This window comes from Thalassophryne amazonica, chromosome 1 (assembly GCF_902500255.1).
Source record: "Thalassophryne amazonica chromosome 1, fThaAma1.1, whole genome shotgun sequence".
Lineage (NCBI taxonomy): Eukaryota > Metazoa > Chordata > Actinopteri > Batrachoidiformes > Batrachoididae > Thalassophryne > Thalassophryne amazonica.
In genome coordinates, this window is record NC_047103.1 from 19,342,373 (window position 1) to 19,368,290 (window position 25,918).

The following is a 25,918-nucleotide window of genomic DNA, read 5'->3' on the forward strand; positions in this document are numbered from 1 at the left end:
CCTCTCCCCTGATCGCTTAGTTTAGATGGGCGGCCAGCTCGAGGAAGAGTACTGGTGAATCTGAACTTCTTTCATTTACAGATGATGGAGACCACTGTGCTCATTGGGACCTTCAAAGCAGCAGAAATGTTCCTGTACCCTTCCCCAGATTTGTGTCTCAGCACAATCCTGTCCCAGAGGTCTACAGACAATTCCTTTGACTTCATGTGTCAAATTGTGGACCCCTGCTGGTCACTTGGATCTCCAGCTACCTCACCGACAGGCCGCTGTCAGGTTGAGGGACACTGTGATTAGCAGCACCAGAGCACCCCAGGGCACGGTGCCGGCCCCTCTTCTCTTTACCCTGTACACCTATGACTTTTGCTACAACTCTGAGCTGTGTCACATCCGGAAGTTTACAGGAGTACAGGAGCCTAGTGAAGAATGTTTTGTATGTTATTGATTGAGCCAGTACGTAGTATTAATTAATTGAATAGTTTTGACTGTGTTGAATGTTTGGTCTCCAAAGTACAGGTCAAACAAGGTTGATGTCCACTGGATTCTATGAATATTACATATATTACCCCATAACGTGATAACTCAGCATGACAGATGGTGAAAAGTATTTGTTTTTAAAACCCTATTAATTCAGAAAAAAAAAAATTGCATTACTTTTTACCAAAATTGGAGCAACTTTAACTTTTGAGCCTTGTACAAATTGAAACTGACCTTTGTCACCATTTTTACTGTTTTTACTCCATAACTCCATAACATTCAGTTACAGATAGTCAAAACTATACCTTTTTGGAATCTTTATGGTCAGACAAATAATGTGGTATATGATTGGAGCATTTTTAAATTTGACCCCTGTGTAATTCTTCATTGACCCATACCTGGCTACAGCTGCCACCCTGGGATGGCCATCCTGCATTCTTGTGTTGGCCATGGTACGCTGAAGCTGGATTGTAAGTGTGTATCGAAAACATGCTTGGCCCATAGACTACCATGTAAGTATATGAATTCAGTGTTTTTATTCAGTTCTTCTCAGCTAATGTACTCAACCAAGGTATTCTACTTCAATGTTTAAAATGAGGGACTCCAGTTAAAATTTGCGAGGAACATTATTATTTGAGAAATCAAAGATTCGAACTACTGTAAAAAGTCATTGTGTTTCAGTTAAGGGTGTTTATATTTGGAATAAGTGTCCTGATAACATTAAATTATTTGGTACTTTGACGGGCTTTAAAAGACTTTATAAAAATCATTGAATTACTTGTTAGAGCAAGATGAATTAGGTTTACAGATTTTGTTTTGTTTTAGGGTTTGTTCATTCTGCACTGCTGGTTGCATGGTTGTATTTTGAAATTTTAGTTCAGTGATTACTTTGTATTTGTTATCATGTATATATTTATATATACACATTTTTAAAATTTTGTGGTTAAAGGGGTGGGCGTTTATAAACCATTGCTTTTGTCTTCACTCTTTTAGGCACATGGCTATGTTGTTAAATTGTTACCGCCGCCAAAGAGGTTATGTTTTCACCAGCGTTTGTCTGTCTGTTTGTCTGTTAATAGGATAACTCAAAGCGTTTTGAACGCATTTGAACCAAATTTGGTGTAATGATTGGAAATATGTCCAGGATCAATCAATTAAAATTTGGTGATGATCTGGATTAAACTCTGGAATATAACATAATGTATTAGTTTGCCCTTCTGTGAATCCACATCCTCCAATATTGATATGTGGCGTGTCTAGTTTTCTTTATGAGCTTTTTTTTTTTTTACTCTTTTTGAGTCTGTGCGTGTCGAATAAATAAATTCATTCATGTTATGATGCCATTTTGTTGACAGATGATGTGAAAGTTATTTACGAACATACATAAATACATACAGCTGCCTTTTATATGAAAGTTAGGCAACTTAAAAAAAGTTGCAGCATAATGCAAAATGCAACGCTGTGTATTTTGATGTTAAATTTGACTGTTACTCAGCCTCTACTGTTGCTGTTATAACATTATTTATTGTGCATAGCAATGGAAAATGGTAAATGGACTGCATATAGCACTTTTCCATCTGCATAAGACGCTCAAAGCGCTTTACAGTAATGCCTCACATTCACTCCGGTGTCAGGGTGCTGCCATGCAAGGTACTCACTACACATCGGGAGCAAATAGGGGATTAAAGACCTTGCCCATGGGCCCTTGGTGATTTTCCTGTCAGGCTGGGATTTGAACCGAGGATCCTTTGTAGAGGTGGGCAGATCGAGCCTAATATTGATACCAACGCTGGTATTGATATTGAACGATCCTCGTGTAAAACGATCGATACTCAAGCTTTTTTCGCTGTCTGTAAAAGAGCACAGAGCAGCGCACCCTTGTATTTGTGGTTTGTCAGCCCTCTACCTCAGGAGATTTTGTTTTAAGTTGTGTTGAGTGATATTTTTTAAACAAAAATGTTGATTGTGATAATAAAGTATTTTGTTTGGCGATGTTCTATCCTAGGTATTTTGGATCCTTTTGATCTATGAAGCTTAAATATGAAAAAAGTATCAGTATCAGCATCGATACTGGGCCTGTATTTACTTGGTATCGGATCAATACCAAAATTCCCGGTATAGCCCACCTCTAATCCTCTGGTCTCAAGCCCAAAGTTTAACCATTAGCTCATGACCTCCCCCACGAATAAAAAAGCGAATAATGCAAAACGGAATTGGCTGGTGCTTGTTTCTGTCGTCAGATCTGGCAACAGCACATTGCCCCGCACTCGTCCTGATAAACAGCTGCTTTCCCCTTATGGCAGTTCAGAGAGGTTCCTCCAAACTCGTCCGTTCGGGATTTTCGTGAACATTACAGTGTGCGGACGTTCAGTATTGTCGTCTGGAAGATGAATTTTGGGTGGTAGTTTGGCTGAGTTGTGCTGAGGCGTCCTCTGCTCAACATCTGGATTAACTATTTGGAGACTTTAGCTAACGGCTCGACACAATCTCTGACCATCCAGGCTTTCTTCCAGGAAATATTTATTCTTTTTTTCTTTCTTTTTATTTCATTTTAATTCAGTGCGGAATGTAATTCCTTGTGATAACCGCAGTTTTGCGCCTAGATTATGCCTTCTTTAAAATGGGTGCGAACAATGGAAAACAGTATGGAAGTGAGGGTAAGTGCTCTAATTTTGACCTTTAAAAAAGCAAATCACTCCCGTTGTTCAAAGGAGATGATTATATTGCTGCTATTTGCTATCGCTAAAAATGAATATACCAATTTTTAAAAAAGTAGGACATTTTTGAGTTAAAAAAGTACCAATACCACTTTTAAGTCTTTAATTTTCTTTGAGCAAAAGTGTTTTTTCTTAACCTTGATGTTTAAATCCAAGCAGCATTTAAATGTTACGTTCTTTTGTAATGTACGCAGTTATCTTTTTAAATATCTTTTATAGTTTTAAACATGCGCTTTTCAGTGTGATTAAACGATCTGCAGTGACATCTAGTGGTCAAAAGTGTAGCTCAACGTAAATCGTTAAACTGTGAAATTGAAGCTGCAAGGTGCTTTTACTTGTATTTAGGGAATACTTTTTTCCACACTGTATTATATTGCTTTAATCACACATTTTCTAGGATTCCATTTGAATAGTCTGTTTTTAGGAATATGCATCCATATTAGGGGGGATAGGGAAGACCGGGGTAGTTTGACACATTTATTGGACGCAATTAATGTTAGTCCTGTAGGGGTGCAATTTATGCTGTGCTCCATTGTACTTGGAAGAAATGGTAAATGGACTGCATTTACCATCTGCATCAGATGCTCAAAGCACTTTACAAAACACTAAAAAAACCTTCCAAGTCGAAAACTGAAAAATCCGTGTGGACTGAGGTCGCTGATCTTATTTGACAACAATATGAGGGTGCACACAGTGATCAGTAAACATATTTACTTTTTATTAATTTTTACTTGCATTCAAGTGTTTGATAGCGGGTTTCATGCAGTAAATGTGTCTGACGGGTGCTGACTTCTGGATCTTGGTATTGCTGTCAGTAAGGTGGTGGGTCACGAACCCATGACGATCCCCCTCCCAAGATGGAGGATGAAAATATCGTGGAACAGAACTCAATGTCCTTTACTTGAGGAGATGCAATGTAACGCTTTTAGGTCAGAGGTTGGAAATAACTTGAAATTATCGACTTCAGACAAGAAATGGAACGTACGATTAAACCCAACAGGATGACCACATTCAGTGTTGACCAACCAGAAACGTCTGTTAATCAACTGTAATGCAGCCTGAACCCACAAATAATAATAATAACAAAAAAACTATATGGATTTGATTGACATGCGATTACACCAATCATGCTTGAAGCCTTGTGCGCATGCGTGAGTTTTTTCACGCGTGTCGGTGACGTCATTTCCCTGTGGGCAGGCCTTGAGTGAGATGTGGTCCCGCCCTCTCAGCTGAATTCCTTTGTTTCACACTCTGCTCGAGACGGTGAGCGTTGCTTTATCAAACTTTTTTCTGGACCTGTGAGGAATATCCGAGTGCACACTATTCGAGAAATTCAGCTGGTTTTCGGTGAAAAGTTTAACGGCTGATGAGAGATTATGGGGTGTTTCTGTCGCTGAAAGGACTTCCCACGGAGCGGGACGTCCTGCAGCGCTTCCAGGCGCCGTCGTCGGCCTGTTTCAAGATGAAATCATCCTAATTTAAGGCTCTGTTGACCCAGGACGTCGTGAGATAACAGAGAAGATTCAGAAGAGGCCGGCATGAGGAGTTTATGCAGACATTCCACTGTTTAAGGACATTTTGTAATGAAAGACGTGCGCGCAAATTCGCCGAGTCGTTTCCGTGACGACTCGGTGAATCTGTGTGCGCCGCGACAGGAAAAACACCTCCGTGTTGAAAACCATTTGTAAAATTCAGGCGGCTTTTGATGGCTTTCAACAAGTGAGTAACTGAGAAATTGTTTAACAGCTTGGGCATGTTCCAACTTGCCCGTTAAGGTTTTCAACACGGAGGTGTTTTTCCTGTCGCGACCCCCCGCGGTCGGGTCCGGCCCGACATGCGACTCTGCCCGCACGTTCTTTCATTACAAAGTGTCCGTTAACAATGGAATGTCCGAATAAACTCCTCATGCCGACTTCTTCTGAAAGTCTCTGTTCTCTGACGACTTACTGGGTCAACAGAGCCTGAAATGTGGAAGTTTTCAACTTGAAATGGCGAGACGCTGCCGCCTCGAAGCACAGATCGCCGTCAGGCGCCGTGGGCCGTCCTTACGGCGACACTACCAGACCAAAATCTCTCATCAGCCGTTAAAATTTTTACCGAAAACCAGCTGAATTTATCGAATGGTGTCCACTCAGTTGTGCCTTACAGTTTTGAAAAAATTTTGATCAAACAAAGCAGCAGTCTCTGAGCCATTCCTAAACAATGAAAAAATCGACGAGAGGGTGGGCGACTCCTCACTCAAAGACTGCCCACAGGCGAATGACTTAACCGACAGGCGTGAAAAAACTCTCGCATGCCCACGAGGGTTCAAGCATGTCTGATGTAATCACACGTGATTCAAATCCATATGGTTTTTGAAAAAAATAATAAGGTCGGATACTTTTCTAATAGACCTCGTGTATATATATATATATATATATATATATATATATATACAAACAATTTTCTATTATATAGTAGTAATCAAAGCTCTCGATTTACTGATTGATCTACGTTCCGATCCTCACCTATGGTCATGAGATTTGGCTCATGACCGAAAGAACAAGATCGCGAGTACAAGCGGCCGAGATGAGTTTCCTCCGCAGGGTGGCTGGGCGCTCCCTTAGAGATAGGGTGAGGAGCTCAGTCACTCGGGAGGAGCTCGGAGTCGAGCCGCTGCTCCTCCACATTGAAAGGAGTCAGTTGAGGTGGCTCGGGCATCTTTTCCGGATGCTCCCTGGACGCCTTGCTGGAGAGGTGTTCTGGGCACGTCCCATTGGGAGGAGGCCCGGGGGAAGACCCAGGACATGCTGGAGGGACTACATCTCTCGGCTGGCTTGGGAACGCCTTGGGGTTCCCCCGGAGGAGCTGGGGAAGGTGTGTGTGGATCGGGAGGTCTGGGCGGCTTTGCTTGAGCTGCTGCCCCCGAGACCCGACTCCGGATAAAGCGGAAGAAAATGGATGGATGGATGGATGGATAGTAGTAATCAAAAATTAAAGACAATCTCTGCTGACATGACAAACTCAATAAATCATTTGGCGTTCCAGATGACCTCTGATATCCGAGTTATCTCATGCACCTCTAAATTTTACAGTGCAACAGGTGCATATGTTACTCAAATTGTTAAATCAACACTAATGTAGTGTTAAATCAACTCCATTTGAGAGTTATGTCAAGTTGATCCACATTAATCCATTTACACTGTGTAAATATTCACCCGATGTAGTGTGAATTTAACACTGAAAAAAAAAATTCCTTTGTAGTTTATTATATTCTCACATATGGCAGGCTTTTTAAAAAGCTGGTCAACACCAGTTGATTTACATTGCGATGGAGCTGATTTAATGTGAATATTCACTCAATGCAGTGTCAGTTTAACACTGCAAAATTTTACTTTGTCGTAGTTCGATAGTATTCTCACATATTGCAGGCGTTTTAAAATGTTGATCAACACCAGCTGATTTACACCATGATAGAGCTGATTTAACATCAGTATTCACTCGATGCAGTGTCAATTTAACACTGCAAAAATTTTATTTTCTAGTAGTTTGTTTATATTGTCACATATTGCAGGCTTTTTAAAAAGTTGATCAACACCAGTTGATTTACACTGCGATAGAGCTGATTTAACATGAGTATTCACTCGATGCAGTGTCAATTTAACACTGCAAAAATTTTATTTTGTAGTAGTTTGATTGTGTTCTCACATATTGCAGGCTTTTAAAAAAGTTGATCAACATCAGTTGATTTACACTGCGACAGAGCTGATTTAACATGAGTATTCACTCGATGCAGTGTCAATTTAACACTGCAAAATTTGACTTTGTAGTATTTTGATTGTATTCTCACATATTGCAGGCTTTTTAAAAAGTTGATCAACACCAGTTGATTTATGCTGCGATAGAGTTGATTTAATATGAGCTTTCACTCGATGCAGTGTCAATTTAACACTGCAAACTTTTACTTTACAGTAGTTATAATGTATTCTCACATATTGCAGGCTTTTTAAATTTTTTCTCATGGTAAATAATTGCTTAGTTAGAGAAACTGTGGCTCAGTGCTACTAAACGGATTCTGGTTCCAGATCTGGAATGTTTTTATAAATAACATTCCAATGTGCTCTCTGTCAGGCAATAACTGGAGAGACAGGACTGGAAACCATGATGTTAAAAATAACAGATCGGACACATGTTACAACTTAAAAACTGATTGTCGATTATTAAAATCTACAAAAAAAGAGATTATCTTTCAGGTTAAAACGTTTGTGTAATTTCAGTGCACAGAACTATGTTCTTGTGATGTTTCTGCAAAACAAGGGAAAATGCTAAACTGTAATATTTTGTTTCCTGTCAATGCACATTGCTTCATGTACGTTTTTTTTTTTGACTGAGGAGACAATCTTTGCCATTCGTCTCCGTTTAAAAAGTTTGTTGCATTGGTTGCATTTATTCATTGCAACAGAAGCTTCCATTGTTTCAGTCCTGTAGAAGACCAGTGTATCCGTTCCTGCTGCAGAATGCTGCAGCCCGTGTGTTCACATCTGTTTTCAAGTGTTACTCCACAATTAATTGCACACTGGTCACAACTATGCAGAAACTCTCCAACCAACACTTTAAATAAGCATAAGCCAGGAAACAGGGGCTTTTCTGGAAGTTGTTTTTCCTGTGAAACAGAAAGCAATCTGCTTTGCACAACTCAACACGTGCATCTATCAAAAGCCCCTGCAGGCTTCTAGATACAGAGGAGAGCAAATGTGTCAAATATTAGGATAATTACCTTTTGTTTTTTAGATTGTGCACATGTTGACTCGACCTTAGGCCTCACGCTCACCTCAAAGATGAGAAATTAGAAGAGTGCACTCATCACATCTGCAAGCTCCTCATGAATATCTGACTCATTTCTGGAGACTGAACTGAGAGCGTGAGCAGATGTGTTGGCTCAGTCATTCCACCACAAAATGTCATTCATGCTCACACAGGACCATATGAGCAGCGTTACTTTTAAAAGAGCTTTCCCCAAAGAGTTGGATACGTAAGTAGCTGGACTGAATTTGGGTAATTTTGTCTCTGCGCACCATCACAATCGAGTTGACACTCAACAATCAGGATGTGCTTCTCGACTTTCAGCTTTAATTCATGTGGTTTAACAAAAATATCACATGAATCATTTTGGAATTCCAGTCCCTCCATTTTCAGAGCCAGTGCGTAATTGTAAATGAAACACCAATGTTATTTTGAATATAAATCATTACATTTATAGCCAGTTTTCTTTATACAAGTCAGGGGACGGATACAGGAACATTTCCAAGTCACTCAATATGTCTCAGATTTAATTTCCATCCATCATTAAGAACTGCAGTATGGTACTCTATGGGGAATCAGTCCAGGGTCTGCAGTTCTCAAAAACCAATTGACCATGCAATAGGGAGACGAGGTAACAAGCCACCAGTAGTCCTTCAAACAGTGATACGAACACCAAATTCAGCACAAATACTCCTGAGACATTACTCTTTTGAAGAAAACGACTGGCCACTTGAATTTTTAATAGGCAGCCAGGTAGGGTCAATTAAAGAATTACACAGGGGTCACAATTTAAAACTCCTTCAATCATATTGAAAACTACACCAAATTATTTCTCTGATCATGAAGATTCCAAAAAGGTATAGTTTGGACTATTTAGGACTGAATATTCTGGAGTTATGGGGTAAAAACAGCAAGAATGGTGACAGGATAGTTTTAGTTTGTACAGGGGTCAAAACATAAAAAAAAAAAAAAATGCTAATTTTTTTTTTTTAAAGTGATGCAAATTATTGATTGAGCTGATAGGATTAATAAATGCAATAGTTTTGACTGTGTTGAATGCTTGGTCTCCAAAGTAAACGTCAAACAATGTCAGCATCCATTGGATACTATGACGTGAGTTCTGTGGCATTTCTCCCCTGGTCATTCTTCTTACCAAAAAGTAGTACATGCAAGTAGGTTTCAAGTATACTTCCAGTTTACTTTTTATATACTCATCAGTACTATTTTTTGGTAAGGGTCCCCCCACTCCCCCCTTTCCTGATTACCTCCCCCCAACCCCTGTGCATGTTTTTTTTTGTACTACATTGCATTACCATTCAAACTGTACATACGACACTAAATATAAATAAAACATATTCCTGTTTTGTTGGGACTTTGTTTTTAACAACTAAATATTTACAAAATAAGAATGAAAAATTTACATTACTATTTGATGATTTGGCATGTAAAATGTTGTTTCAATGAGTCTTTCCAACTATGCAAAATAAAATTTTTTGGACATTGTTTAGTTTATAGCTGCAAATTGTGGGCAATACCGTGGAGGAAGTCCAAGCAATCTCTCTCTTTGTAGTCGGCCACAATGGTTTTTATTCTTTTTTTTATTATAAAGTGGTGTCAGTACACTTGGAGTTGTGGTGGGGCAGGCTCACCGGCTCCCAACTGCTGAACAACAGCTCTGTGCATTGCTTGTTACTTCTTCAGTATATCCTAGAACACTCAGATGTTCGGGTGGTGACAGCCGACATTAGCAGCCTTGCTGCAGTGCCAGCCTTCTATGCTGTTTTTTGCGGCCCTTCCTGTATTCTGGGCGATACATTCCAGATAGCGAGGTTGAAAACTGAACCCCTAAGGTTTCTAGAACCTGGACGACCGATGAAGGTGTCCTCAAAGTAGTTGACCACAGACTGAAGCTCCTCAGGCAGTCCCTCCTGATCCAGCTCAAACAAAGTGACCACATCTTCTGGTGGCACAAATAGAGCAGGCAGCATCCTGGTTGCAAGGGAGATCTTGGCATCAGCACCATACCCGGAGCCCTTCCACCTGCACCCGACGTTCCACACACTGGGCCAAGTGGTAGAGGCACCCTTGTGGCTCTGCCCCTGGGAAGCGGCATGGACTGCATTGAGGGCTGCCTGCTCAAAATCCATCAAGATGTTGACTGGATTTAAGTTGCCCACTGCCTGCTTCAGCGCTGTGAATAGGGAATTATAAGTTTCTTCCTGTTTGTTCGGAAGCAGAGCATAGACGCAAGGGACAACCAGACCATTAATTAAAGCATGGATTGAGAAGAGTTGCAAAAATAATTCCAGCACAGTTTTGAAAGATTCATCCACGAACCAGTGATTAGCCTGTGCAAGGAGATGTAAATCTGTTTCGGCAGAAAATACCAGATGTCATGGACCATCCATGATGCTGTCGTGAAGAAGAAATGGCTGGTCTTTGGTGGTCTGCCTGTAATGCGGAGGCAACTGAAGGTCTCCAACATGCTGGGATACTGGGTGGGGATCATTGGTACGCTGCTTAGCCCTGCATATGACCGGAGGGGAAAAGGGCCGGGGAGGATGACCTAGTGCGGAAATGTCCAGGAGGGAATGCCCTTACAACCAACATTTGACATATGTGTTAGATAATATCTGTGCTGATTCCTTATTTTATGTTAGTGATCAAGTATTTGCCTTTGTTATTTGATTGGGAGTCTCTGAGATTTGGTTTAAAGTTTAATCATAAGAGTTAAGTTTCACTTTCATCACGCATGTGCAAATTTCAGATATAGGGAATGCTTCCCTATCTGTGAGAGCCAGTAACATATAGACTAAACCACACCCACTGTAACACCAACATTGCATAAAAATGTTGTGCGAGCCATCTTTGTCATCGTTCACAAGATGGTGTTTGTCTGTGAAGACCTAGGCCTGGTTTTGAACGTGACTTTGAATAAAATCAAAATGAGGAATATAATGGTTTGGTTCTTGGTAAGGGGCAGTAACTACATATAGAACCGGGGGAAATTACATATGTTACCCCATAACATGATAACTAAGCATGACACATGGTACTATTCCTTTTAAAAATCCATTAACCGATAATTTGCATCACTTTTTACCAAAATTGGAGCAACTTTAAATTTTGACCTCTGTATAAACTGAAATTGACCTTTGTCACTATTCTTGCTGTTTTTACCCCATAACTCTATAACATTTGGTCATAGATAGTCCAAACTATACCTTTTTGGAATCTTTATGATCAGAATGGTAGAGTTGTCAATATGATTGGAGCATTTTTAAATTTTGAGCCCTGTGTAATTCCTCAATTGACCTTTACCTGGCCATCTATTGAAAATTGAAGTGGCCAGTAAGTTTTTTCCAAAGAGTAATGTCTCAGGAGTATTTGTGCCAATTTTGGTGCTTGCATCTCTATTTGCAGGATTCCTCTGTAAGTATTCTGTTATTTGTTGCGCTACAAAACACCAAGACAACTAAGGAGTTACGGGCTTCTGTAGGTGTGTTTGGAGAAACTGATGGTCATGCAACTTGTGTCTGTTGTGTACGGCTTTAGGATGGAGTTTAAAGCAAAAGGCTTTTCTTAAAGAGAAGACGTGACAGACCAGAGGAGATTCAATTGTAGTTTCTATTTGTTTTCTTGTGTGAAAATCCTTCCACTATCTACGCAAATGGGTTGTACTTACATGCATGTAAGTCCAAATCAGGAACACCACTAACGGTGGTTGAGAACAGCAGACCTAAGGTGCTGTTGAACTTGAAGCTCTGGGTGCTGTCAAATCAACCGGACAAACTCCACACAGAAAGGAACGGAGCATGGGTGGAATTTGTGGCAAGAGCCCTGATCACTAAGCCACCATGCTGTCCATAAATCAGAATCCCATCCCAAATGCAAATTTAAAAACCTGCAGTGATTCTCATATTTACTTTGACTTCTATTTCATAGTAGACAGTATGAACCCAAGATGTTTAAAGTTTTGTGCTTTTAACTTCATTTTATTTCTTAAAATACATCCATTCTTGCATTTAAGGTTTGCAACACTTTCCAAAACAAGTTGGGAGGGGAAATTTAAGGCTAATAATGAGGTAAATAAGCAGTGATATTAATTCAAACAGGTGATGCCAAAGATGATTGCAATCATGATGTGGTACAAAAAGAAGTATCCATGAAAGACTGAGTCTTTGAGGAGCACAGATCGGCAGAGGATCTCCAGTTTCAAGACATACATGAGAAAATTAATGAAATGCTTAACAAAACAGTGTTTCTCAAAAAATGTGGAAGGGATTTGCATATTTCTCCCTCTATAGTGCATAATCGCGTAAAGGCCATTAAGGACGCAAGTCTAAGATGAACATCCTTTGATCTCCAATCCCTCAGATGGCTCTGCATCAAGAACTGTCATTCATCAATAGGTAATATAACCACATGTGCAACACAAGCTTTACAATATGGAGTTATATCCATAAATGCCACTGGTATGACATCTCATTGTACTTGTGCAGTGATAATAAAGGCATATTGCTATCTAATCAAAGTTTTTAAATGCACAAATGGAGGCATATTAAACAAAAGAAATGATAATGATCACACAAAACAATACATTGTGCTCATTTTCCATGCCTTACGTCTCTGGGTGTGACTGTTTGAGAATACCTTTTAAGCCCACCATGCTCTGTGAAAGGCACATACTTTGTCCCAGGAAAGCCGCAAAGCTGCATTTATGATCTGACAGAAGAATGAAATGCAGTAAACAACGTGTCCGCAGTCGGCAGCATTCCCATGGACATCAAGGCTAGAGAAATCCCTGCAGCAGATGCACAGATTTAAAGGGAATCTCTTTGACATTCAGCACTCTGTTTTCAAAAATAAAAACATTGCTATCATAAAACCTTTAAATTTAAAACACTGTCATGTATGCACCATATGACCCAACAAGTATGTGATCCTTATCAATATAATTGCAGTACTTCCAACAGAGTGATTGCTTGTAACTCTTACAGGCGTGTTCCTTGACTTGTTCCCTGTGGAAATATAAGCTAATGGAAATTTGAAGAGAGGCTCAAACAATTTTATGCATCTGTAAGATGATCCATTTATCCCAAAGTCAGGTAAGGCCAGGTGTGGGACCATGTGCGTTGCTGCTTCTAACACATTGTAGAACTGGCCAGAGTCCTGGTTTGGAACCACCTAGGTAGACAACTGGTCCATTCTCACTTCCCAAAAGTAGCTTTAAAGTTGCTGTAGCTTGGTGACACATTGGTGTCTCTTTTGCCTTTTTCAATTACTGGGATCCTCAACACTGTCACCTGAATGCTGGACCATGAACAGCGAAAAGGCCCAACTGGTGTAACAGATTTTCTGTTACAGTGCAAGTGGTACAACACATCTGAGTGTCTCAGTTTTTAATGCCCACACTAAAGCAAACCACAATGAGAACTACTGCTCAGCCCTCACAAACACAATTTCTGGCCCCTTCGCACATAACCACATGTAACGGGTGCCAGCAGGTGTCGCTGCGCAGATGTAGTTAGTAAACCTCACTCCCAACAGCTCAAAAGGATTCTCTGGTCACAAGGCCAGAGCCCTGGGTTTTAACCTTCTGGCTAGAGAGTCCGACTTCCATGCCGAGGATCGTGGGTTCGCGTCCTGAGGGGAGCGAATGGGCAGAGTCATAACAACACAATGCAGAGTGCAGCCGCTACAATGGTGCAGTGACCTGGACTGGAGTGAGTTTAAGGAGGTGAGTGTAACGGAGGCCAGCAGGTGTCGCTGTGCAGATGTAGTTAGTAAGCCTCACTCCCAACAGCTCAAAAGGATTCATTGGTCACAAGGCCAGAGCCCTGGGTTTTAGCCTTCTGGCTAGAGAGTCCGACTTCCATGCCGAGGATCATGGGTTCGCGTCCCGAGGGGAGCGAATGGACAGAGTCATAACAACACAATGCAGAGTGCAGCCGCTACACACACACCATAAAAAAATACTGCAATTTCTAATATTTAATCCCTCTTATCGAGTGGATGTTACAAGTGTGATCCTTCTGTTACTCTGTATATGACCCATGGTCATAGACATACAGTCATGAAATTACATGAATGAAGCAGCACGCTCTTATGTCCACATCTGCTGGTCACACTGAATGGGCACTCATAGGACACTCGCTGTCTTTTGGCCGCTGGTGTGCATGAATGGTTGGAGCAACATCTGTACGAGGCATTTGAGGCGGCTCCGATTTTTCACGCGTCACATTTGACTCCTCCTTCATGCGGCATTCTGCCTCAATCATGTTATTTGTGAAGGGGCCCTTAATAAACACTTGAAGCAAGCTTAGCCTGTTATCTTAGCTTGTTGGTAACACGAAGATGGGGCGCATGTTCTGGCTTCATTTGTCTTGCCCAGGTCATGCACAGTGTCACCCACACTTCACCTCTGTATCCATATATAGGTTGGTCATGATACAGTAAGCACTGCTAACATGGCAACACTTAGGGGTGATTCTTAGACTATGGGCACTTATTATGTCCTTTGATCATATTGTATGAAAAACAAAAAATGGGAAATTTCACACTTTTATAGTTATCTTTACAATGAAAGTGTGTTAAGAAATTTGTTCTAGTAGTCTATGATGACTTTTTCACCTTTTTTCAGCATCATTATATGAAAATATTGCCGTTTTGTGCTTGTCCCACACCCAGACTTTTGATCTTCAATGATAAAAATTAATGGTAAAGAAACGTTTTTTCTAATGTTTTAAAATATCTCTGAATAAAATATCAGTAAAATAAACAAATCAATCAATCAATCAATCAATTTTATTTATATAGCGCCAAATCACAACAAACAGTTGCCCCAAGGCGCTTTATATTGTAAGGCAAGGCCACACAATAATTACATAAAAACCCCAACGGTCAAAACGACCCCCTGTGAGCAAGCACTTGGCAACAGTGGGAAGGAAAAACTCCCTTTTAACAGGAAGAAACCTCCAGCAGAACCAGGCTCAGGGAGGGGCAGTCTTCTGCTGGGACTGGTTGGGGCTGAGGGAGAGAACCAGGAAAAAGACATGCTGTGGAGGGGAGCAGAGATCAATGCAGAGTGGTGCATACAGAGCAAAAAGAGAAAGAAACACTCAGTGCATCATGGGAACCCCCCAGCAGTCTAAGTCTATAGCAGCATAACTAAGGGATGGTTCAGGGTCACCTGATCCAGCCCTAACTATAAGCTTTAGCAAAAAAGAAAGTTTTAAGCCTAATCTTAAAGTAGAGAGGGTGTCTGTCTCCCTGATCTGAATTGGGAGCTGGTTCCACAGGAGAGGAGCCTGAAAGCTGAAGGCTCTGCCTCCCATTCTACTCTTACAAACCCTAGGAACTACAAGTAAGCCTGCAGTCTGAGAGCGAAGCACTCTATTGGGGTGATATGGTACTATGAGGTCCCTAAGATAAGATGGGACCTGATTATTCAAAACATAAGTAAGAAGAAGAATTTTAAATTCTATTCTAGAATTAACAGGAAGCCAATGAAGAGAGGCCAATATAGGTGAGATATGCTCTCTCCTTCTAGTTCCTGTTAGTACTCTAGCTGCAGCATTTTGAATTAACTGAAGGCTTTTCAGGGAACTTTTAGGACAACCTGATAATAATAAATTACAATAGTCCAGCCTAGAGGAAATAAATGCATGAATTAGTTTTTCAGCATCACTCTGAGACAAGACCTTTCTAATTTTAGAGATATTGTGTAAATGCAAAAAAGCAGTCCTACATATTTGTTTAATATGCGCTTTGAATGACATATCCTGATCAAAAATGACTCCAGGATTTCTCACAGTATTACTAGAGGTCAGGGTAATGCCATCCAGAGTAAGGATCTGGTTAGACACCATGTTTCTAAGATTTGTGGGGCCAAGTACAATAACTTCAGTTTTATCTGAGTTTAAAAGCAGGAAATTAGAGGTCATCCATGTCTTTATGTCTGTAAGACAATCCTGCAGTTTAGCTAATTGGTGTGTGTCCTCTGGCTTCATGGATAGATAAAGCTGGGTATCATCTGCGTAACAATGAAAATTTAAGCAATGCCGTCTAATAATACTGCCTAAGGGAAGCATGTATAAAGTGAATACAATTGGTCCTAGCACAGAACCTTGTGGAACTCCATAATTAACCTTAGTCTGTGAAGAAGATTCCCCATTTACATGAACAAATTGTAATCTATTAGATAAATATGATTTAAACCACTGCAGTGCAGTGCCTTTAATACCTATGGCATGCTCTAATCTCTGTAATAAAATTTTATGGTCAACAGTATCAAAAGCAGCACTGAGGTCTAACAGAACAAGCACAGAAATGAGTCCACTGTCTGAGGTCATTTGTAACCTTCACTAATGCTGTTTCTGTACTATGATGAATTCTAAAACCTGACTGAAACTCTTCAAATAGACCATTCCTCTGCAGATGATCAGTTAGCTGTTTTACAACTACCCTTTCAAGAATTTTTGAGAGAAAAGGAAGGTTGGAGATTGGCCTATAATTAGCTAAGATAGCTGGGTCAAGTGATGGCTTTTTAAGTAATGGTTTAATTACTGCCACCTTAAAAGCCTGTGGTACATAGCCAACTAATAAAGATAGACTGATGATATTTAAGATCGAAGCATTAAATAATGGTAGGGCTTCCTTGAGCAGCCTGGTAGGAATGGGGTCTAATAGACATGTTGATGGTTTGGCTGAAGTAACTAATGAAAATAACTCAGACAGAACAGTCTGAGAGAAAGAGTCTAACCAAATACCTGCATCACTGAAAGCAGCCAAAGATAACGATACGTCTTTGGGATGGTTATGAGTAATTTTTTCTCTAATAGTTAAAATTTTATTAGCAAAGAAAGTCATGAAGTCATTACTAGTTAAAGTTAAAGGAATACTCGGCTCAATAGAGCTCTGACTCTTTGTCAACCTGGCTACAGTGCTGAAAAGAAACCTGGGGTTGTTCTTATTTTCTACAAATAGCGATGAGTAGAAAGATGTCCTAGCTTTACGGAGGGCTTTTTTATAGAGCAACAGACTCTTTTTCCAGGCTAAGTGAAGATCTTTTAAATTAGTGAGATGCCATTTCCTCTCCAACTTACGGGTTATCTGCTTTAAGCTGGGAGTTTGTGAGTTATACCACGGAGTCAGGCACTTCTGATTTAAAGCTCTCTTTTTCAGAGGAGCTACAGCATCCAAAGTTGTCTTCAATGAGGATGTAAAACTATTGACGAGATGCTCTATCTCACTTACAGAGTTTAGGTAGCTACTCTGCACTGTGTTGGTATATGGCATTAGAGAACATAAAGAAGGAATCATATCCTTAAACCTAGTTACAGCGCTTTCTGAAAGACTTCTAGTGTAATGAAACTTATTCCCCACTGCTGGGTAGTCCATCAGAGTAAATGTAAATGTTATTAAGAAATGATCAGACAGAAGGGAGTTTTCAGGGAATACTGTTAAGTCTTCAATTTCCATACCATAAGTCAGAACAAGATCTAAGATATGATTAAAGTGCTGGGTGGACTCATTTACATTTTGAGCAAAGCCAATTGAGTCTAATAATAGTTTAAATGCAGTGTTGAGGCTGTCATTCTCAGCATCTGTGTGGATGTTAAAATCGCCCACTATAATTATCTGAGCTAAGCACTAAGTCAGACAAAAGGTCTGAAAATTCACAGAGAAACTCACAGTAACGACCAGGTGGATGATAGATAATAACAAATAAAACTTGTTTTTGGGACTTCCAATTTGGATAATTGGGGTATTCAATGTCATACAACTGTTGTGATTTTTTTAAACAAAATGCAGTTGTCCCACACTATTGCCGTAATTTCCACCACAACATTGTAATGTCCCTTTAAACAGTTTGTATGAAAGATTGTTTGGGTAGTTTCTATGGAGATAAACAGTGACATCAGAGCACATGTATATAGCGCCAAATCACAACAAACAGTTAGTTGCCCCAAGGTGCTTTATATTGTAAGGCAATGGTGTGGTGGAAATTACATTTACAAGGCCAATAGTGCCCGTAGTTAAAGAATCACCCTTAGAGCAGAAATTGTTAGGCTTTAAAATGGCTGTTTTGGGTCTCTAAAATAAAACTTTGGGTGACATTACACAGGGTTTGTCCAGTATATATACATCTATGGGTATTCATTGATTCCACAAAGATCACAGTATCAACCACAACATCAAATTTGGTGAACCTTTGGCTGGTATTGCATTGTTGATTTATAACACCTGCGTGTCTACGGTTTTGACAGAAAACATAATTGGTTACCTAATTATAGCCTGATATTAGGTGTAAGTGGTGGTAAAAGTAGTGTTGTAGAGCACTTTGAGTGATTGGGGACTTTTTGAACATGTTTGAAAAACTGACAGTGAGACACATCATAAAAACATCTAAGGTAATTGTGCAGAGAAGGTGTCATATTCAGAAAAGTCAGGGCATGTGAGGGCAGTGGGAGCAAGCAAGGAGCCAAAGGATTTTGGCCAGAGCGTGGAGCAATTTAAAAAATCTGGAGCGTTACCTTATCTCTTGCTCCACTTTTGCATAGCGGAGCAGTACCAGATCTGCTCACACCAAGCGTCTTACTTTAATTTTACAGATAATTTTTATTTTGTTAGTGCATCTTGAAAGAAATCATGTGTGCTTGAATGTTGATTTGGGTGCTCGGTTATTTTAATGCCAGGCCACAGTTTAAGCTAAAATTAAAATACATTGCAGATTGTTTTCTGTTTTGGAGCAAGCAGTGAATTGAGCAGGCTGCAGTGGCTGTGAGCAGGAGAGCATACAGCTCCATCAGTGATGAGTGGAAATTGTCATTAAAGTTAAATTGTCATACTCGATTCAGATGCTGAGGCACGTGAGCATAGATATCATGCATGTGCATGATATCTAAGTAGGTAAATGAAAACGGAATACAATGACTTGCAAATCCTCTTCAACCTATATTCAATTGAATACACCACAAAGACAAGATATTTAATGTTCAAACTGATAAACTTTATTGTTTTGTGCAAATATTTGCTCATTTTGAAATGGATGCCTGCAACACGTTTCAAAAACAAGCTGGGAGAGTGGTATGTTTACCACTGTGTTACATCACCTTTGCCATGGGCACTAACACACCCCCATACCATCACAGATGCTGGCTTTAGAACTTTGCGCTGTAACAGTTTTCCTCTTTTGTCTGGAGGACACGGCGTCCATGATTTCCAAAAACAATTTGAAATGTGGACTCATCAGACCACAGCACACTTTTCCACTTTGCGTCTGTCCATTTCAAATTAGCTCAGGCCCAGAGATTTGCAAATCATTGTATTCTGTTTTTATTTACATTTCACACAACGTTCCAACTTCATTGGAATTGTGGTTGTAATAAAGTGGGAGTAATGCATAGTTTGCATGGAGAAGCATACTTACATCATGGGACTCATCTGTACTCGGGTATGTTTGCGCAATAACCTGCCATTCTTGGCAGTCATTGGTTACCATCATTCAATGCAAGCATTGAAGAGAGTCGGATTCAGAACACACTCCTGAGGAATGCCATAATTCACAAGGCAGGAATCAGAGCTAAAAAAGACATAAAACATAAAAGGAACGAAGAGAGTGATGACGTTCATTTCGTCCCACTTTATTTTTGGTGTATTTTCATGAAATATTTACTAAAGTAATGACGGATAATCACCTCGTTGTTGGATGGAAAGGAATCTGAAGGAGTAAAGGCAAGTTAAATTTTTATTGGGTGTAAGGTTGATGTTATGTAGCCATGTAATTTAAAAACCAAAAAAAACTTTTTTTTAAATTAAATGATTAAAATAGGAACAGTAGGTGCAGTTGTGTCATCTTGATTCTGATTTTTTGATTTTCAGGAAAAGGAAGCTCAAGCATCTCTTCGGACATAAGTTCGAGCACAGATCACACACCAACCAAAGCTCCAAAGAATGTGGCTACCACTGAAGGTAAGGCATCTGGTGCTCATTAACCAAACTCCACTCCTTTCTTTCCCTCCTCTTCTTTTCCCAGCCCTTTTTCCCTTGTCTGCTTTCTGTATGCCTATTTTTGGAGAAACCTGTGTGTTCTTAAGATAACTCGTAAATGAAAGCAAACTCTCAACTCCCATCCAAACAAAGAAACCCAACACACTTCTTGGGTTTTGTTTGAAAAAACACACTTCTGGCTTCTCATTGTGGAAGAATGCTTATCTAAACTGTGGCCATATCGAGCTTAAAGTGCTGCCAGCGAGGGAGGTGCTCCAGTGAGGAGAGCGAGAGGGATTTTGTTGGACACGGCGAAGGTGTGGGGAGTGAAAATGGGGTCGTGGTTTGGGGAGGGGCGTTGCTTATTCTCAGATGATGTTACTCCTCTGCAGCTCCGTCTTGCCTCCTGCCTGTTCAGGAAACCTTCCAACCTGGCAACGTAACCGCAGGGAGCTGTACCTCTTTGTCAGGAGTGAGTTATAAATGTAAACAATATGCTCACTGTAACCGTTCAAGAATACAGTGAGGCTTTTGAAGCATCCTGTCAACAGCTGTGGATCAGACCTGGTAGATTTGTAAGAGTCTATCAGTCAAATTATATATATATTATTCCTCAAACAGAACAAACCTCTTAATCTCATTTCATAATCTTTCATTGTCAGACTGCAGTACCAGGTGCTGTAACCCAGCTGTTGTACAAAAATGTTAAATCTGCTGAGCCACAGAAACATGTAGGGAAAAAAAATTGTGTTTATGAGAAATTGTATTGTTATGATCTCACTAAGGTTATGTTTATAGACATGTCTGCTGCACTAAACTAGCAAAAGTAGAAAAACTCAAAAAGTAATTGACTATTCATAAAATCTGTTGAAAAAGTTTATAGACAAAACAAGTTTTGGAGAAACAAAAAAATCACTGCCCTCTTTTCTGGGGTACAAGTCATACTTTATTTTTTGTTTTGTTGTCCTTTCACTGTAAAAAATAATAATAATTATGACTATATATATATATATGGGTGATTCTTTAACTACGGGCACTATTGGCCTTGTAAACGTAATTTCCACCACACCATTGCCTTACAATATAAAGCGCCTTGGGGCAACTGTTTGTTGTGATTTGGCGCTATATACATGTGCTCTGATGTCACTGTTTATCTCCATAGAAACTACCCAAACAATCTTTCATACAAACTGTTTAAAGGGACATTACAGTGTTGTGAAAATTACGGCAATAGTGTGGGACAACTACATTTTGTTTAAAAAAATCACAACAGTTGTATGACATTGAATACCCCAGTTATGTTTTGATTATTTTACTGATATTTTATTCAGAGATATTTTAAAACATTAGAAAAAACGTTTCTTTACCATCCATTTTTATCATTGAAGATCAAAAGTCTGGGCCTCTACTGGTGGTTGGCTCTCACTGTGGTATTGTATCACTTCCTGTTCCGGAGCACAGTGGTGTTTTGCTGTATCTGTTAGCTGTTTGATCTGCGTAGTTAGATTGATCTAGATAACTAGATAACGATTTGTTTCACAGTGTAATCTTCACGTGCCTTAACTAAAGCACTCCCTCTGCTGAATCACCTCTAAATTATTTACACGTTATTCACTTTGTGTGTTTTTAGGAATCTGCTAGCTTGGCGCAGCTACTAGCTCTTAGCCGGTTTAGCATGGCGGCTTCTCCTGTCTCTCCCGCACTTTTCTGCTCTGGGTGTGAAATGTTTAGTTATTCCTCGGCCTCCTTTAGCAGTAATGGTACTTGTAATAAGTGTAGCTTATTCGTAGCTTTGGAGGCCAGGCTGGGCGAATTGGAGACTCGGCTCCGCACCGTGGAAAGTTCTACAGCTAGCCAGGCCCCTGTAGTTGGTGCGGACCAAGGTAGCTTAGCCGCCGTTAGTTCCCTTCCAGCAGATCCCGAGCAGCCGGGAAAGCAGGCCGGCTGGGTGACTGTGAGGAGGAAGCGTAGCCCTAAATGGAAGCGTCGTGTACACCGCCAACCCGTTCACATTTCTAACTGTTTTTCCCCACTCGGCGACACACCCGCCGAGGATCAAACTCTGGTTATTGGCGACTCTGTTTTGAGAAATGTGAAGTTAGCGACACCAGCAACCATAGTCAAATGTCTTCCGGGGGCCAGAGCAGGCAACATTGAAGGAAATTTAAAACTGCTGGCTAAGGCTAAGCGTAAATTCGGTAAGATTGTAATTCACGTTGGCAGTAATGACACCCGGTTACGCCAATCGGAGGTCTCTAAAATTAACATTGAATCGGTGTGTAACTTTGCAAAAACAATGTCGGACTCTGTAGTTTTCTCTGGGCCCCTCCCCAATCGGACCGGGAGTGACATGTTTAGCCGCATGTTCTCCTTGAATTGCTGGCTGTCTGAGTGGTGTCCAAAAAATGAGGTGGGCTTCATAGATAATTGGCAAAGCTTCTGGGGAAAACCTGGTCTTGTTAGGAGAGACGGCATCCATCCCACTTTGGATGGAGCAGCTCTCATTTCTAGAAATCTGGCCAATTTTCTTAAATCCTCCAAACCGTGACTATCCAGGGTTGGAACCAGGAAGCAGAGTTGTAGTCTTACACACCTCTCTGCAGCTTCTCTCCCCCTACCATCCCCTCATTACCCCATCCCCGTAGAGACGGTGCCTGCTCCCAGACCAATAACCAGCAAAAATCTATCTAAGCATAAAAATTCAAAAAGAAAAAATAATATAGCACCTTCAACTGCACCACAGACTAAAACAGTTAAATGTGGTCTATTAAACATTAGATCTCTCTCTTCTAAGTCCTTGTTAGTAAATGATATAATAATTGATCAACATATTGATTTATTCTGCCTTACAGAAACCTGGTTACAGCAGGATGAATATGTTAGTTTAAATGAGTCAACACCCCCGAGTCACACTAACTGCCAGAACGCTCATAGCATGGGCCGAGGCGGAGGATTAGCAGCAATCTTCCATTCCAGCTTATTAATTAATGCAAAACCCAGACAGAGCTTTAATTCATTTGAAAGCTTGACTCTTAGTCTAGTCCATCCAAACTGGAAGTCCCAAAAACCAGTTTTATTTGTTATTATCTATTGTCCACCTGGTCGTTACTGTGAGTTTCTCTGTGAATTTTCAGACCTTTTGTCTGACTTAGTGCTTAGCTCAGATAAGATAATTATAGTGGGCGATTTTAACATCCACACAGATGCTGAGAATGACAGCCTCAACACTGCATTTAATCTATTATTAGACTCAATTAGCTTTGCTCAAAATGCAAATGAGTCCACCCACCACTTTAATCATATCTTAGATCTTGTTCTGACTTATGGTATGGAAATTGAAGACTTAACAGTATTCCCTGAAAACTCCCTTCTGTCTGATCATTTCTTAATAACATTTACATTTACTCTGATGGACTACCCAGCAGTTTCATTACACTAGAAGTCTTTCAGAAAGCGCTGTAACTAGGTTTAAGGATATGATTCCTTCTTTATGTTCTCTAATGCCATATACCAACACAGTGCAGAGTAGCTACCTAAACTCTGTAAGTGAGATAGAGTATCTCGTCAATAGTTTTACATCCTCATTGAAGACAACTTTGGATGCTGTAGCTCCTCTGAAAAAGAGAGCCTTAAATCAGAAGTGCCTGACTCCGTGGTATAACTCACAAACTCGCAGCTTAAAGCAGATAACCCGTACGTTGGAGAGGAAATGGCGTCTCACTAATTTAGAAGATCTTCACTTAGCCTGGAAAAAGAGTCTGTTGCTCTATAAAAAAAGCCCTCCGTAAAGCTAGGACATCTTACTACTCATCACTAATTGAAGAAAATAAGAACAACCCCAGGTTTCTTTTCAGCACTGTAGCCAGGCTGACAAAGAGTCAGAGCTCTGTTGAGCCGAGTATTCCTTTAACTTTAACTAGTAATGACTTCATGACTTTCTTTGCTAATAAAATTTTAACTATTAGAGAAAAAATTACTCATAACCATCCCAAAGACATATCTTTCTCTTTGGCTGCTTTCAGTGATGCCGGTATTTGGTTAGACTCTTTCTCTCTGATTGTTCTGTCTGAGTCATTTTCATTAGTTACTTCCTCCAAACCATCAACATGTCTATTAGACCCCATTCCTACCAGGCTGCTCAAGGAAGCCCTACCATTATTTAATGCTTCGATCTTAAATATGATCAATCTATCTTTATTAGTTGGCTATGTACCACAGGCTTTTAAGGTGGCAGTAATTAAACCATTACTTAAAAAGCCATCACTTGACCCAGCTATCTTAGCTAATTATAGGCCAATCTCCAACCTTCCTTTTCTCTCAAAAATTCTTGAAAGGGTAGTTGTAAAACAGCTAACTGATCATCTGCAGAGGAATGGTCTACAACCCCTGGCAATAATTATGGAATCACCGGCCTCGGAGGATGTTCATTCAGTTGTTTAATTTTGTAGAAAAAAAGCAGATCACAGACATGACACAAAACTAAAGTCATTTCAAATGGCAACTTTCTGGCTTTAAGAAACACTATAAGAAATCAGGAAAAATAATTGTGGCAGTCAGTAACGGTTACTTTTTTAGACCAAGCAGAGGGAAAAAATTATGGAATCACCCTGTAAATTTTCATCCCCAAAACTAACACCTGCATCAAATCAGATCTACTCGTTAGTCTGCATCTAAAAAGAAGTGATCACACCTTGGAGAGCTATTTCACCAAGTGGACTGACATGAATCATGGCTCCAACACGAGAGATGTCAATTGAAACAAAGGAGAGGATTATCAAACTCTTAAAAGAGGGTAAATCATCACGCAATGTTGCAAAAGATGTTGGTTGTTCACAGTCAGCTGTGTCTAAACTCTGGACCAAATACAAACAACATGGGAAGGTTGTTAAAGGCAAACATACTGGTAGACCAAGGAAGACATCAGAACGTCACGACAGAAAACTTAAAGCAATATGTCTCAAAAATCAAAAATGCACAACAAAACAAATGAGGAACGAATGGGAGGAAACTGGAGTCAACGTCTGTGACCGAACTGTAAGAAACCGCCTAAAGGAAATGGGATTTACATACAGAAAAGCTAAACAAAAGCCATCATTAACACCTAAACAGAAAAAAAACAAGGTTACAATGGGCTAAGGAAAAGCAATCGTGGACTGTGGATGACTGGATGAAAGTCATATTCAGTGATGAATCTCGAATCTGCATTGGGCAAGGTGATGATGCTGGAACCTTTGTTTGGTGCCGTTCCAATGAGATTTATAAAGATGAATGCCTGAAGAGAACATGTAAATTTCCACAGTCATTGATGATATGGGGCTGCATATCAGGTAAAGGCACTGGAGAGATAGCTGTCATTACATCATCAATAAATGCACAAGTTTACGTTGATATTTTGGACCCTTTTCTTATCCCATCAATTGAAAGGATGTTTGGGGATGATGAAATCATTTTTCAAGATGATAATGCATCTTGCCATAGAGCAAAAACCGTGAAAACATTCCTTGCAAAAAGACATATAGGGTCAATGTCATCACCTGCAAATAGTCCGGATCTTAGTCCAATTGAAAATGTTTGGTGGAAGTTGAAGAAAATGGTCCATAACAAGGCTCCAACCTGCAAAGCTGATCTGGCAACAGCAATCAGAGAAAGTTGGAGCCAGATTGATGAAGAGTACTGTTTGTCACTCATTAAGTCCATGCCTCAGAGACTGCAAGCTGTTATAAAAGCCAGAGGTGGTGCAACAAAATACTAGTGATGTGTTGGAGCGTTCTTTTGTTTTTCATGATTCCATAATTTTTTCCTCAGAATTGAGTGATTCCATATTTTTTTCCCTCTGCTTGGTCTAAAAAGTAAACGTTATTGACTGCCACAATTTTTTTTCCTGATTTCTTATAGTGTTTCTTAAAGCCAGAAAGTTGCCATTTGAAATGACTTCAGTTTTGTGTCATGTC

The 25,918-nt window shown here is 40.1% G+C and overlaps 1 protein-coding gene across 1 annotated transcript in view; it reads left to right on the forward strand.

The window, feature by feature from the left end:
* The first annotated feature begins 2,729 nt into the window (after positions 1–2,729).
* Positions 2,730–25,918, forward strand: part of LOC117506999 (F-box/LRR-repeat protein 7-like) — an 83,166-nt gene continuing 59,977 nt past the window's right edge. The window contains exons 1-2 of the mRNA XM_034166680.1: positions 2,730–3,131; positions 19,860–19,949. Of these exons, the coding sequence (XP_034022571.1) occupies positions 3,095–3,131; positions 19,860–19,949 (127 nt within the window). The 5' untranslated portion in view covers positions 2,730–3,094. The remainder of the gene's footprint in view (positions 3,132–19,859; positions 19,950–25,918) is intronic.